This window comes from Pleurodeles waltl, chromosome 3_1 (assembly GCF_031143425.1).
Source record: "Pleurodeles waltl isolate 20211129_DDA chromosome 3_1, aPleWal1.hap1.20221129, whole genome shotgun sequence".
In the NCBI taxonomy this organism is placed as follows: domain Eukaryota; kingdom Metazoa; phylum Chordata; class Amphibia; order Caudata; family Salamandridae; genus Pleurodeles; species Pleurodeles waltl.
The window spans coordinates 809,278,690-809,292,936 of record NC_090440.1 but is presented as its reverse complement, the minus strand read 5'-3'; the positions used below and the strand labels follow the sequence as shown (position 1 = coordinate 809,292,936).

The 14,247-nt window shown below is 39.0% G+C and overlaps 1 protein-coding gene across 3 annotated transcripts in view; it reads left to right on the top strand.

Annotated features, from left to right (window-relative positions):
- TUB (TUB bipartite transcription factor) overlaps positions 1-14,247 on the top strand; it is a 1,298,762-nt gene that overhangs the window by 1,112,381 nt on the left and 172,134 nt on the right. For 2 of the 3 annotated variants that reach the window (XM_069223684.1, XM_069223685.1), the window contains one exon: positions 6,093-6,230. In XM_069223684.1, the coding sequence (XP_069079785.1) occupies positions 6,093-6,230 (138 nt within the window). The remainder of the gene's footprint in view (positions 1-6,092; positions 6,231-14,247) is intronic. The other variant, XM_069223686.1, reaches the window with a different exon arrangement.

Genomic DNA, 14,247 nt, shown 5'->3' with positions numbered 1-14,247 from the left:
GCAGTTGCTGCACCAGGACTCATCTACTGCTGTGAATCATTCTGCTGAATCCAGCCTGTATGTGTGGACCTAGAATTCCAGTACATCTCTAAGGGTCAGTTCACTGGCCGCCTCTTATAAGCCACAGGGCAAAAGGCTTTTTCAACATTGATGCATCTCTCTTCATCTCTATACAGAGCGATGCAGCTCGCCCGATACACCCATGAATCTCATCTTAAGTCCTTGCAAGTCCCTTGAAGCTATTGTAGGACATCACATCGCCCCAGTTTGTTGACATATTATCGACCCGCAGCTTCACAACCCATCTTGATGCCAAGACCTTGCATTGCAGCTCCTCGTTGATGGCTTTTGAAACCTATTCCATGCAGCTTAGCACAAAGACTTCACATCTTGACTCCCAGGCTCACAATTTGCTTTCTCTGTAGGCAGAACTCAGTCCTAAATCCGGCTCACGCTCAGTCGTAATCAGCTTGAACTTGTGACTTGGACTTTGTCTCCCACAACCACATATCCACAGTTGGCGACCTTCACTTCTTAGCGCTTATTTTTCACTTAAATTTCTAAAATTTCATGTCTCCAGTTCTACTGATTGCATTTTTGCCATTGTGTTCTCAAATAATTTATTACAGTTTATTATTCTACAGTGATAGGGATTTTTCTTGTTTTGTGTTTTCACTTGATTACTGTTTGAAGTGCTGCATAAAATACTTTACTTATTGCCTCTAAGTTAAGTCTGACTGCTTTCGTGTCAAGGTACTAGAGGGTTAAGCACAGGTTAATTTGGAGTTTGCTTGTGTTTCACCCTGACAGAAATTATAGTTGTTGCTTCAGTAGGGGTTCACCCCCCAGCCAATAACCCAATTTCCTACAGCATCTCGAAGTAAACAACATAATGTAACAAAATACAATAACAAATCAACCTAACTAAACAACAAAAATATAACAGGGAACAACACAACAAAACAATCTATGCACAACACAAGACAGCAACCGCAGCACAACTTACCAACACAATGCAATAATGGGGGATAAAAACACAATTGCACTAAGAACAATGCAAAACAAAACCAGCACAACAAAGTGCAAACACTCTCATTGCACATTCCCACCACCAGAAATCTGCATTCATAAGTTTTTGATAAAAAGTGTTTACACTTCAGTTATAACCGATGTGGTAGCACCAGTCAAAAGAGTTAGGTGATCTTGCCCTACTTGGCTTACATGTACCTAAAATTGTTGAAGAGCTAGGGCAGAGATATTTAGATAGTGGTAAATGGTTGTTTGTTTTTAGAATGGTAAAGGAATGTGAAGCTTTGGCTGGAATGTGTTAGCATTTATTAACATTTCTAAAGAAATCACCAAGCACACTATAAAATAACATGAAGCAAAATATAGACCTTCTCTCAGTCTTCTTTCCGAGCTTATCAAGCTCATATTCTCCAGGCGGAAAAGGTACATGACCAAGTGATAGGGGAGGGATGGAGTGCTGTAATTACCAGTAAGTAATATGGTTATTACAATCTACTCCATCTTCCTATTCACACACAGTAGAGTTCCGTTAAAACTATACTCATCATTTAGATCATGGCATGTGGCCTTCTAGCCTACCATATTAGCAGAGGCCATGACCTCCACCCCTCTATCTAACCAGTCCCATAGTTAGAGAGCACTATATGATGGCTAGGGATCTAAAAGGCTTCATTGCTGTCACCAGTGCAGTGACTGCAGTGAATGCTATGAACTCTGCTCTGCCAAGTTGGTGCCAGGTTTGTACTGACTGCTCAATAGAGTATTTTGTTTTCCAGGAAGCCTTAGAAGGAGGATTATTTCCACATGCATTTTAACCGAGCTACAGCATTTTGTAGCTCTTTTACAATGTTTATTGTGAGGAGAAACAGGTGAGAGACAAGAAATTAGACCCAACCCAACCTTTTTCTGCCCCTGCTTCGTTGCAAACATACCGACCTTAGGAACAGACATATCTGACACATGTACAACAGGAACAGGAAGCTATGCCTGTCTCTGGGGTGTTCGAGTGGCTTCGGGTCACCACGGACTCTAGTACATGGAGTCCACTGGCAAGTTCTGGCATTCTTCTCTGCTTCAGCGCGTCAATGTCCTACAAAGCACAAAGCTATAGTCTCCTTTTGCCTATTGTTGCAGTGGTGAGTGTAGCTTCTGAGGCACTGGGAATTCTGTTAAGTGAAGTTCACTGATGAGTCCGGGCCTTCTTCTTTGCTTCAGCTTCTCAGTGCCCCATCAGTGCTCTCCCTTGACATTTCACTCGATTGGTGGTTGTGGCTTCTGGATCACCGGGTACTCTGGAAGATGCAGTCCACTGGCTAGTCCTGGCCCTCTCCTCTGCCCTGTCTTCCTGATATTTACTTCACATAGGGTATCACTCAGATGCTACTTGCAGCTAACGTAATATCACATAAGAAGAGCATTTCGTGCTGTAAAACAGCCTGATTTACCCTAGCTCTCTCCACTGCTTCTGCTCTGTGATTCCCCACACACTTGGAAGCTACAGTGGGATGCAACGGCCTCCTTTGTACTGTTGCTGTGTAAGTGAGCACAGCTTCTTGGGAGGTGAAGCCTCTGGTAGGGGGGTTTTGCCTTGCTCCTCTGCCACCCACTCATCAGTGTACAATGCAGTGGGAAGCAAAGGCCTCCTCCGGCCTGTTTTCTGGAGTGCCAGGGGCTCTGGTACATGGACTTCTCCACAAGTCTTGGCCTGTTCCTCTGCCCCTGCCTCCAATGTGCACTTTACATAATGCATCACTCAGATTGCGTTTGCAGCTATCATAATATCACAGAACAGGAGCATTTCTGGCTGTAAAACAACCCAACCTAATTTAAGCTCACTGTCTAATGAAAATCACATGCATGTATCCCAGAAACAACTAAAATCGGAGTGGTTCTCTTACAGTTAAAGAAAAAACATCTAGTTACACCTTTGCCTAATCTCTGGTTGATACCAAAACTGTTGCAGCACTCCACCAATATGGCTGCCTGAATTTCACAGACTGCAGGAGAAGAGGATTCAATCTGACTGCCAGAAAATATACAGGTTACTGTCTACAATAATAACACAAAATAAAAAGCAAAAGACTCTATTATCAAAACAGAATATTTTCTGAACCACAATTATTATTTATATAAAAAGCTGAGGTAAAAGAAACCACAATAATCACAAAATGTTCACCAAAACAGTACTTGCAATCACAAATTCCATAATCAATACTTACATGAGTTCTAAGCCATTGTTGATGAGTAGCTGACAACCAACCCAAGAAAAGGTTAATGCAATGATGAACGTTTTTTAATACTATGATGTTGCTGGTCAAGAAGTTTTATTAGAGTTATGTATGAAAACTTTTATGAACTCACCTGAGGCACATGATTATTTTCATATATCTCTTCATTATTCGTGTTATTTGACACAATCAAAAGCATACAACATGGTACAGCTAAAATAATAAAGTGTTTTCTTGCATGTATTTACAGTGAATACCATTCACCACATTGTTTGGGCAAACCCTGTAGCTTCATTAACCCCTTTCTTTGAACACCTGGGATGTCACTCATACTCTATTCAACTGGAGCCATAATTAAAATGCAGAATTCAATGTGGAGACTAAGGGGTGAATTTGTAGTTACAGGCAGATATTTTGGGATGGAATTCCAAATATTATAGGTTACATCCCCTCAGAATGGTAAATAACTGTGTGGACACACAATTACCATGTGGATTTCTGTATAGTGTTCCCTATTCTGAACAGTTTAGCAATTCCATTTTTCACCTGCTCAGAGCAGGTGGTAAATAGGGATCAATGACTTCAGTGGGGGGGTGAGGGTGGAAGGAGCGGACTGGGAGAGTAGGGGGAAGGAAAGGGAAGAAATGTTTTGGCAGGATCTCCCCTTGATGAAGAAAATGCTTGACAGGGACTGTGTTCCTGTACCCAGATAAACCAGGCGTGGAAAGCCCGGCGCACTCATAACCAGATGGAGTGGTATCCCAACTAGGGATACCGCTCCATCTGACTAATAATCGTCCAAATAATGGTAGAAATATACCTTTAAAAACGCTTAGAAGTCCAGTGCTGCACCCATGGCTTGGGTCCATTAAAGAATGGTAGAATAGCAGAAATAACTCAACTGTCGTCTCAACCAACAGCTCTATTGTTTCTTACAAGTAAAGCAGAAACAGGGACATAATTGGATATTTAAATAGGAGCACAGAAGCAGGAAAAAAACAGTAGTATAATTAGCAAATGACTGAGAAAGGCACTTTGAGGTTGGGATGACATACCTCAGAAATCTCATTTACCACATTCAGTGCAAAGACCTATAGGCATACGAAGAGGAGCATAAGATAGGGGTTCAATCCCACAGCGTAGGTCAAAAGATGGAGATATCAGCATTTCCACAACCACATGATTTCTTAGTGCAAATTAAGTATGAATATTCTTTGGAAGAGAAGAGAAGAGGTCTTAAGAAGTTTGGTGAGTTGTTAAGGTTGTGTGGGTGTTACTTTTACGACTGAAATACAATCTCTTGAACGTATTTGTGAATGATCTCTGAAATACAACCTGGCACAAACGGAAGGATTGATTACTCTCATTCACTAAGCTTTCTTACAGCATAACCTTATATTTAAACTGCTCAATTTTTGTAAGAAATTGAGTTGCTGTTTGATTGAGGTGTTTGTATTTGTGTGCTGGTTGTGCTTTGGTTTGTGTGGTGCAGCAGAGGAGATGTGTTGTTTCCCCTTGATCCACAGAGGCTGACTTTTAAGGGTCCAAGGTTCGAGTGGCATCACTTGGCAGGGTAGACCCATAGATGGCAGAGTCCAGGTGCAGGTGCAAGTTTGTTGGAACCCTGTTGTGTCCCTGACACTGCAGATCACGAGATCAGCCAACTAGCCCTTAGAGTTACTCTGTGTTCGAGAGATGAAGGTCCAGTCCTTCCCACCCAGGTAAGAGGGCAGCAGGCAGCAGGTACCAAATGGCTATGACAAGAAAATGACAACTTTCTAAAAGTCATTTTCAAAATTGTAATTTAAAATCCAAATTCCCCATAAGTTAAAATTTTCATTACATTTCCAGAAACATCAAACATGAACTGGTTGCCCATTTTCATTTGGAAATTACCTGACAAACTGTAAATTTCGTTATTGACAGGTATGTATGTTGTGGTTACTCACATGTATAATCCCATGAGTGAGAGAGAACAGAGAAAAAACGGACCCAACAACTGGTGACAGTCATTCTTCTGTTCTGGGGCCAGAGTAGGGTAGAGGTTAACACCCTTTACTGACCTACTGTGCTCCTTGGAAGAAAGGTGGTCAGGTAGAGGTTCACTCTCCTTTTCCACCCTATCCTTTATGACCAGAAGCATTTGTAACTCAGACTCCTGGGGGCATTTTCAAAACTGTATTTTAAAATCCAAATGTAACATAAGTTTGGATTTTTAATTACAATTACAGAAACGCTAAACATGAAGTGGTTACCTGTTCCCAGTAGGAAAATACACTTATGCAGTGCAATAAGATAACTCCGATGCAATACTATGGGAGAGAAAGGTCTTGTAGTGGTGAAAAACAAACATAGGAGTTTTTCAATGCTAGGACATGTAAAACTGAAAAGTACATGTTCACATTTTTAAATACATTGCACCCTGCCTTGTAGGCTGCCCCAGGCGTACCCTGGGGTGACCAATATGTTTTAAAAAGAGAAGGTTTGGGCCTGACAAAATGGTTTCTTTGCCAGGTCGAAATGGCAGTTTAATTTGTGCACATACAGGCTTCAGTGGGAGGCCTGAGACGTATTTAAATTGCTACTTAAGTAGGTGGCACAATCAGTGCTGCAGCTCCATTAGTAGTATTTAGGATGTTGAAGAAATTCTGAAAATATATTGTTTCTCTGCCTCAACTAATCCAGCTACTGTTGTTTCATTCTCAGATCTCTTGGCAATTTGTCTTCACAATCTGGTGTAAATAGACAGCATGTGCATTCTGAAATGCTTACCTGTTTTTTTTCCTTTTGTTATTATCTTTTTTCTTTTGTCGGTTGTAACCTGCATCCATCAAGCAGTGCAAGAGGCAGAGCAAGAAGATGTAAAGGTGGCTGCAGATTCTCAAGTTCCAAAGTCGAATAAAAAGCTGAAGGCAACAGCTGCTGGTGCTCAGACAGGCAGTGCCAGAAAAGAGAAAAAGGGGAAGCACAAAGGTAAGACCTGAGTTGCAGAATGTATTAACAATGGCATGTGTGACAAAAGATGACAAATTATACCATGCATCTGATAGTATTCTGTAGAATGGCTATAAAAAGGTATTACAAGCCTGAAACAGGACCTCTGGAATAATGCCAGAATGGAGCACTAGAATTGTGTAGCAAACGAGGGCCAAATTCTATGGTAAAGTTGATTAAATTATGCAACAAGCAAAGGCAAATTATGTCGAATAGTGCTGCACATTATGTAGCAATATTATTTTACCATTTTGACATGTTATCAAACACTGATACTGTTTGCAAAATGTTTCACCTAATTAGTAGTAATTTTACATCTGAACACAGCAATCAACTACTAAAAGGTGATCAGTTAACTTTTCTACCCCTGTATCACAGTAACTTTTGATCTGATTGAGCTGCATTTTCACAAAGCAATGTTGTTTTGGTAAATTCTGCAAAGTATGCAGCAGGTGATGGATTATGTGCAAGGCTCCCAGTTTTCCACTTTTACTGATTATTATTACAGTTGAATACAGACAGAAAACAATGTGTTCTCTGATTGCCTTTATTTTTTAAAAACAATGAATACAGAAGGTTGGCTTATTTTAATTGACTCTCCGTGCTGTCTTTCACGAATTTTAGGCCAACAGCTGAGTAGACTGACACTGTTAAAACACCAGGATGAAGTTTCTTTAATTAACTGTATATGGCAGCATACATTTGTAGTATAATGTTAATGTTTACCAGTGGATGTATTATTATGTAATATTTGGCAGCTTAAATAGCTAAAACACATCTAAATAGCTAAAACAAGTTGTAAAATTGTACATTTCCACATTTAGTTCACGTCTATCCGTTAACTAAATGTGGAAATGTACAATTTTACAACTTCATTTATCAGTAAAACACCAAATAAGTGTGGATAAATGCAGATAAAATAGCATAAAAAAATGAATAAATGCAGCCAAAAATGTTAAAAAATAAATACCATAAAACTGGGATCCTTAATTACGTGGCAAGGGTGCTAAATCCATAATTATATGGAAAATGCCCAGGCAACAGAATCACATAATTCCAGTGAGCTTTATTGTAATCCATTTCCTAAAAAAAAAAAAAAAAATCTGAGTAACTTAATTTGGAAATATGTACAAATTTGTTGCGCACTGCTAGTTTTTTAGACACCATCCCTTTGGATGTAGTCATCCTGCATAACATGTAGTTGGAGAACTACCCATATATTGCTTTATTTAACATGCATAAAATAATTATTTGCATTGTTTCCATATGTTTTCATGATCCATTTAGTTGATATGGTACCTAGAGGTCATTGGAGTATATTTTGTCTGGAAGCAATAAGCTTTATTTAGATAGATTTGTATAAAAAACCAATTGAGGTGTCATTATCACTAAAAAAATACAATCCTGCCCAGATGTGCTACACAATAACAAATAATGCCCTTCTCCAGTCTTAAAATACACAATGTGAATTGAAGCATAGGAAATGATTCACAAAAGATATTGTGCTTTGCTTTATTGGGCAGTGACATAGAAACAAACATTACCAAGCTCAGAAAGATGCACATTTGAGCTAAATGCAACCTAATATTCAGTGAATATCTTCACAGCTTGCTGCCAGCCTTCACATATGCTCCAACCTCATATTTTGTCAAAATAAAAAAAATTATATTCTTATTTATTACTTGCATTGTTTGTAGTACATAAATTACATTTGTTTACGGTTCATCTTCAACTATCCACAAAATCATCATTTTGGTTAAATATCTCTAAACCTTCAGGTAACTCATTTGAACTGAAAAAAGTAATCTCAATGAGACATAAACTTGGGTTTGCAAAAGGCAATGTACAACGTGTCAACAAACATTCAAAAGGTGTCATTTTAGACTTATTTGTGAATCACTATCAAATTTAGCGAAGGTGCCCCTTTTTTATTTACAAAGCAAGCCGGGTAGTGGTGACAAGTAAGATGCACTTCCCAAATGTGGTGACAGTATGAATGTGGCATTTTAGATAGAAACTGTAGGTGCAATGCAGTACACTCCACTACCCTAGAGTGAATTTTGGTGTTAGGAACAAACTGTTTAATAACAGACACCGCCACACTCAGAAAGTCCATATATAAATCAGTCTTTCATTTGAAAACAGTTGTGAAATGATCCTTTATTAGAAGGCATCAGCATAGGCCCATTGAGTGATCAATGTTCCTTAACCACAGCCAAAGTCAAAAGAACCCAGTGTCAGTATACCCTGAGTGACATAACATAGCAGTGATGGCGTAGGAAAAGTGTTACAAATAAAATATTGTATTAAAACCTCATCACAAACATCAGGGAGTTACCTAGAAATGGTGATAGTGTATCTTAACTGAGAAATGAAGAAAAGCATACCTCTTAGCAAAGGTGCAGTCCAGAAAGTACCAAATGTATGTAAAAAGAAGATAGAATATGCTTCAGAAATATGGTTATGAGTAACTCTTTCATGGTAGTCACAAGGAAGAAAAGTGGCAGTTATGTGAGACCATGATAAGTCTCAAATCTGTGAGGGAACAAAATTCCAAATAAGATTTGAGACTGTAAAATATCTATGAAGTATACAAAGATTATAAAAGATATGCGGGAGTGGCTGGGACTAAATGTGAACTCATTAATATATATATATGGCAAGTGTTATATACCTACTAAGCACAAGTATCTTAAAGTGCAAAAATAGGGTTAAATGAACATTGAAAAGTTTTAAAAATGATTAGCACAAGTATTTAGGAGTGCAAAAAATAATAGTGAACCTAGTAACCTATCGACAAATGAAGCGAGGGCTATAGGTGCAATACAATATTGTAGGAAACAGACCAAGGGCAAATGTAGACGCATTATGGATAAGGGGCTTTCCATTAAAAATAACTAAAAGCAAGAGCCAGGAAGAGGTGCCTTAAAACTGCTGTAATGCCGGTATGAAATACAAGTGGCAGGAGGTTGGAGGTTAGTATTGAGTCTGCGGCTACATAGAGTATCCACCAGAAAGAGTGTTACCAAATAAATAGTTCATTAGCACAATATTTGTGTACAGTATTCTGACACTACAACATTTTGTAGTATGTAAGGCAATACTCCTATGGTTCTCTTTTACATACTTTTCATGTCTTTATGAATTGGCCTCAAATCATCTAAAATGGAAATATTTAATAAATATTTATAACAATCAATAGAAATAGAAACGATTGTGCCATCTCTGCAATGAAATTATTAGGGAGCTGGGGTTTTCAGGGCTAATTCACAAAGGCATTTAAATGTAGGTGTTAGAAATGGGGTATTTGGTTGGCATTTAGGTTACCCTCTGACCAAGCAAGGACCCTCTCTCTAGTCAGGGTAAGTCACACACAATGCGAATTATCCTGTGCTCACCCTCTGGTAACTTGCCACTGAGCAGTCAGGCTCAACTTAAAAGGCAATGTGTAAAGCATTTGTGCAATAATCATGCAATAACACAGTATAAACACCACAAAAATACACCACACAGGTTTAGAAAAATAGAGAATATTTATCTGAGTAGATTAAGGTCAAATCGATCAAGATTTGATAAATAAAAGTTGAAATATCACTTTAGTCTTTAGTTGTTATAAAACAAAAAGTGTCTCTTGCAAGCATAAAGTACCTGGTTTACGTCTAAATTATCCACACAGGACTGCAGAGGAGGAGATGCGTGGAAAACGGGGGAGGTGTGCATTGGTTTCTCCGGGTGCACACAGATTTTGCACTGATGTTTTTCCACTTAGCAAGGGCTCTGCTTCGATTTCCGGCACGCAGGCTTGGATGCTCTTCGGGTTATGTGGTTCAACGATGCAGTGATTTTCTCACCGCAGGGCAGGCTGTGCATCGATTCCAGCAGGCTGTGTGTCAATTTTCACTGCACAAGGAGTTCTTTGCAGAGATGAATTATTTTTGGCCCTGAGACTTCAGGAACCAGGAGGCAAGCTCAATCAAAGCTCTTGGAGAGCACTTCTCAGGAGAGCCAGAGGTCAGCAAGGCAGCATGGTAACAGCAAGGCAACAGTCATTTACAGCAAAGCAGTCAGGTGAGTCCTTTGGGCAGCCAGGCAGCTTCTCGTAGCAGGTTGAAGGTTCTGGTTCAGAGTTCCTTTCCCAGTAGATATCTTGTCAAGAAGTGTCTGAGTTGGTAAGGTCAGGACCCAGTGTATATACCCAAATGTGCCTTTGAAGTGGGGGAGACTTCAAAGAGTTGCTTAGAAGTGCACAAGGTCCCCTTTCAGTTCCATCCTGTCAGCCAGGGTCCCAGTAGGGGGTTTGGCAGTCCATTGTGTGAGGGCAGGCCACTCTCCTTTGACATGTGAATGTCAGGCTCTCCGCCCTCCCAGCCAGGAAGACCCATTCAGAATGCAGATGTGTGCAAGTGTGACTGAGCACCCTGTGTTTGGGGTTGTCGGAGTGAAATGCACAAGGGAGCTGTCAACTAACCCAGCCAGACGTGGATTGTAAGGCACAGAAGGATTTAAGTGCAGAGAAATGCTCACTTTCTAAAAGTGGCATTTCTAAAATAGTAATATTAAATACAACTTCACCAGTCAGCAGGATTTTGTATTACCATTTTGGCCGTACTAAATATGACCTTGTTACTCCTTTCAGATTAGAATCTACCACTCAAACAGTAAATGAGTGTAGCCCTAATGCTAGCTTATGAAAGGAGCAGACCTCACAGCAGTGTAAAACGAATTTAGGAGTTTTACACTACCAGGACATATAAACTACACAGATACATGTCCTGCCTCGTCTCTACATAGCACCCTGCCTATGGGTTAACTAGGGCCTACTTTAGGGGTGAATTATATGTATAAAAAGGGTCATTTTAAGGCTTGGCAAGTATTTTTAAATACCAAGTCGAAGTGGCAGTGAAACTGCACACACAGGCCTTTCGGTGGCAGGTCTGAGGCATGATTAAGGGGCTAAATATGTGGGTGGCACAACCAGTGCTGCAGGCCCACTAATAGGATTTCATTTATGGGCCCTAGACACATGTAGTGCACTTTACTGGGGACTTACAATTAAATTAAATAAACCAATTGGGTATGAGCCAGTGGCACCATGTTTGAAGGGAGAGAGCCTATGCATGTTAACACTGGTTAGCAGTGATAGAGTCCTAAAACCAGAAAAAACATTGTCAAAATGTGGAGGGAAGCAGGCAAAAAGTTAGGGGTGACCAACCTAAGGCTGTCAGGTCTAGCACTATGTAAAAGGGTTTACCGGTACTGCTACTCCCCATACTGATAAATGCAATTGTGACTCAGCCCCATTGTCTCTGCTTGTGAATATTAGTGAACAGTGAGCATAACGGATAATCCAGATGGTGGACAAGATAAGTGGCTTAAATCATGTTAAAAACAGTAAAAATGTTCATTAGTAAGTCAGAATAAAAAAGAAGCTAGTAAAACAATGTCATATTTTGGGTGACTTCTTGAGCTAAGTTTTGTACTGCACCTTCTCTGAAAACAAATAACTTGTTTAGACTAATTGGATTATACAGCCCCACCTTCATCGTTATTTTCTTATGTAACATGTATTTATTGTTTGTTTTATGGGCACACAATTCAATGTTAGCGTCAGGTGCAGCATTTGGAGAATAATTAGACTAGTTTAATGCGCTTAATCTGACAGTAACCAATTCATTACCTCACTCGCAAAATAGAGCTAATGCTGTGGTTTCGAAAAAGCGTGTATTTTTCACTTCTCTAATAAAAGTCATTTTCAGTATCCCTACGTGCTCTGGTGTTATCGTACACAACACACAAAGGAAACTTTAAAACTGAAACTACTTTTATTATTTCTTTAGAAACATGATGACGATGATAAGGACTACAAAATATTGTGGCTGCTATATGTTTTTTATGAAATGCCAGCCAACTTTTAAAAACAGTGATATTCTTAGGAGGTAGGCAAGTCACGTTTGTGATATTAGTAAAGTAGTAACCATTTTTTTAATTGAATAAGTCACTGGCTACAATGCACATTATCATTTTATTATTTCCTTTTGAATAAATTCAAATCTCTTTAAAATCATACTTCGAAGGTTTTTAGACTAATACAAATCTGTCTGCGAGCGTACTTAAAGAGCTTTGCAATGTATAGATAGGTTTAACCACTTGAAAGCAAATGTATTAATTATTATTTACACACATTGTTAACTTAAGGAATGTTCTGAGTGGTCATGACATCAGACACTTTTTTATATATATTATATTAATCACAGTATCTAGAAGAATTAAATATAGAACATGAGCATATGATATTCATAATTCATATTCGAAAAATAGTAACAGAATAATTATGTAGTACATATACGTGTTAAGGAATTCAGGAAAGTTTTTAGGACTTTAGTAACCCTGAAAAAATAAACAGATATTGTCTGAATATTGTTGTTCATTTTGTTGTTCACTCAGCAGCAGATGATAAAACCCTCACTAATTGGTTCCCCTGGACACTTTTGAAACGTTTTAATTTGTTTGTTAAAATCCTTAAAGAGTTTGCACATCGTAATAACGGGTGTTAGCAGAAGATGAGAGTCTTTAAGTTATTTGGCATCAGCAATTATTATTAGAGTTTGTCTCCACCTTTAGATGTTGATATTTCACATCTCTACAATTAGTTCACCTGTCATTTTTTCCTACATGATATACCAGTCCTTTGTGCAAAACTTCTATTGGCTTCACCCTTTTGCAAATTTTCTTGTTGAACCATCTTTTCACAATATCATGTATTTTTCAGACTAAGGTGTGCAGATGTATTCTTGAGACCCCACTTATGCGTGTTTATGAATTTACACCATTTCATGTATAATATTTGCAGGGGGCATCATGTTTTGATGCAAATGACTTCATCCTGAAGGTGGTCTCATAGATTAATCCCTGGCAAGACCAAAACGTCAACTCTGGGCTCATCTTTCTTTGGGAACTATTTCTGACCCATGAACTGATCTTATGTTATGAGACTGCATTGTTGAGTTGTATATCATTGTGTTAGTGGAAACAATGCCAATGTATGGGAAACAACCTTTAGAGAAGTTCTGATTCAATGTATTTGCAAGTTGATTGTGAAACTGTTTACCAATACAGATTAATTGCAGATACACCTGTGTGTCTGAAGAAATCATGTTTTTTTTAAAACTGCAGTAGATGTAAGAGAGATGTCACTTTGGGGCATCAACTCATTGATTTCACTTTACTGATTGTTCAAAGAAGGAAATTCACTTGCAGGCACCTTTCACTGTTAGAATGTCAATCCCCAAGCCCACAAGAGTATAACGGGTTGCCCTCTTTCAACTAATCACCCTGACCCAAGTGACCACTGTATCCACAGCACATTCACACACCCTTCATTTCTGCTTACTAATATCGAAGGCAATATCCTTCCAATCCTAAGAACCAAGCATCACCACCTACACCACTACAAGTCCTTTATCACGAGGTGCAGCAGCTACCTTTACAACTGTAGATGATGCACTACAGATCACTGGTCAAGCCAAGAGACTACTCCTGGAAACACTGAAGTTTTTATCACCCTTCAGTATGTTAACTGCCATACCCTGGCAAGCATCTTTTCATCTTGCTTTTGATTTTACAGTACCATACTTCAGTGGCTCAGTGCACCTTTTTGTCACCACTATAAATGGCCACATCTTGGATCTCAAAGACTTCCAGTGAACAACCTTGTGAACTAAAGCTCGATCCTCTTTCTGTGCTTTGCAGCGCTTCAGCCACCATGCCAATGACAGGAATAAACTTAGATTATTATGTTGATGGTACTAATCTCAGCCTGAATCTCTTCTATCAAGGGATCTATTACCTAAAAATGTCTTACTGATCTCAAACCAGATGTCAACCACTTACTTGAGCTCAACCATAACATTGTAAAATCATGCTTATTGTCAGTAGCAGCAGGAACACGTTTCCAAACACAAACGTAGATGATTTCCCACCCCAACATAACAATTGC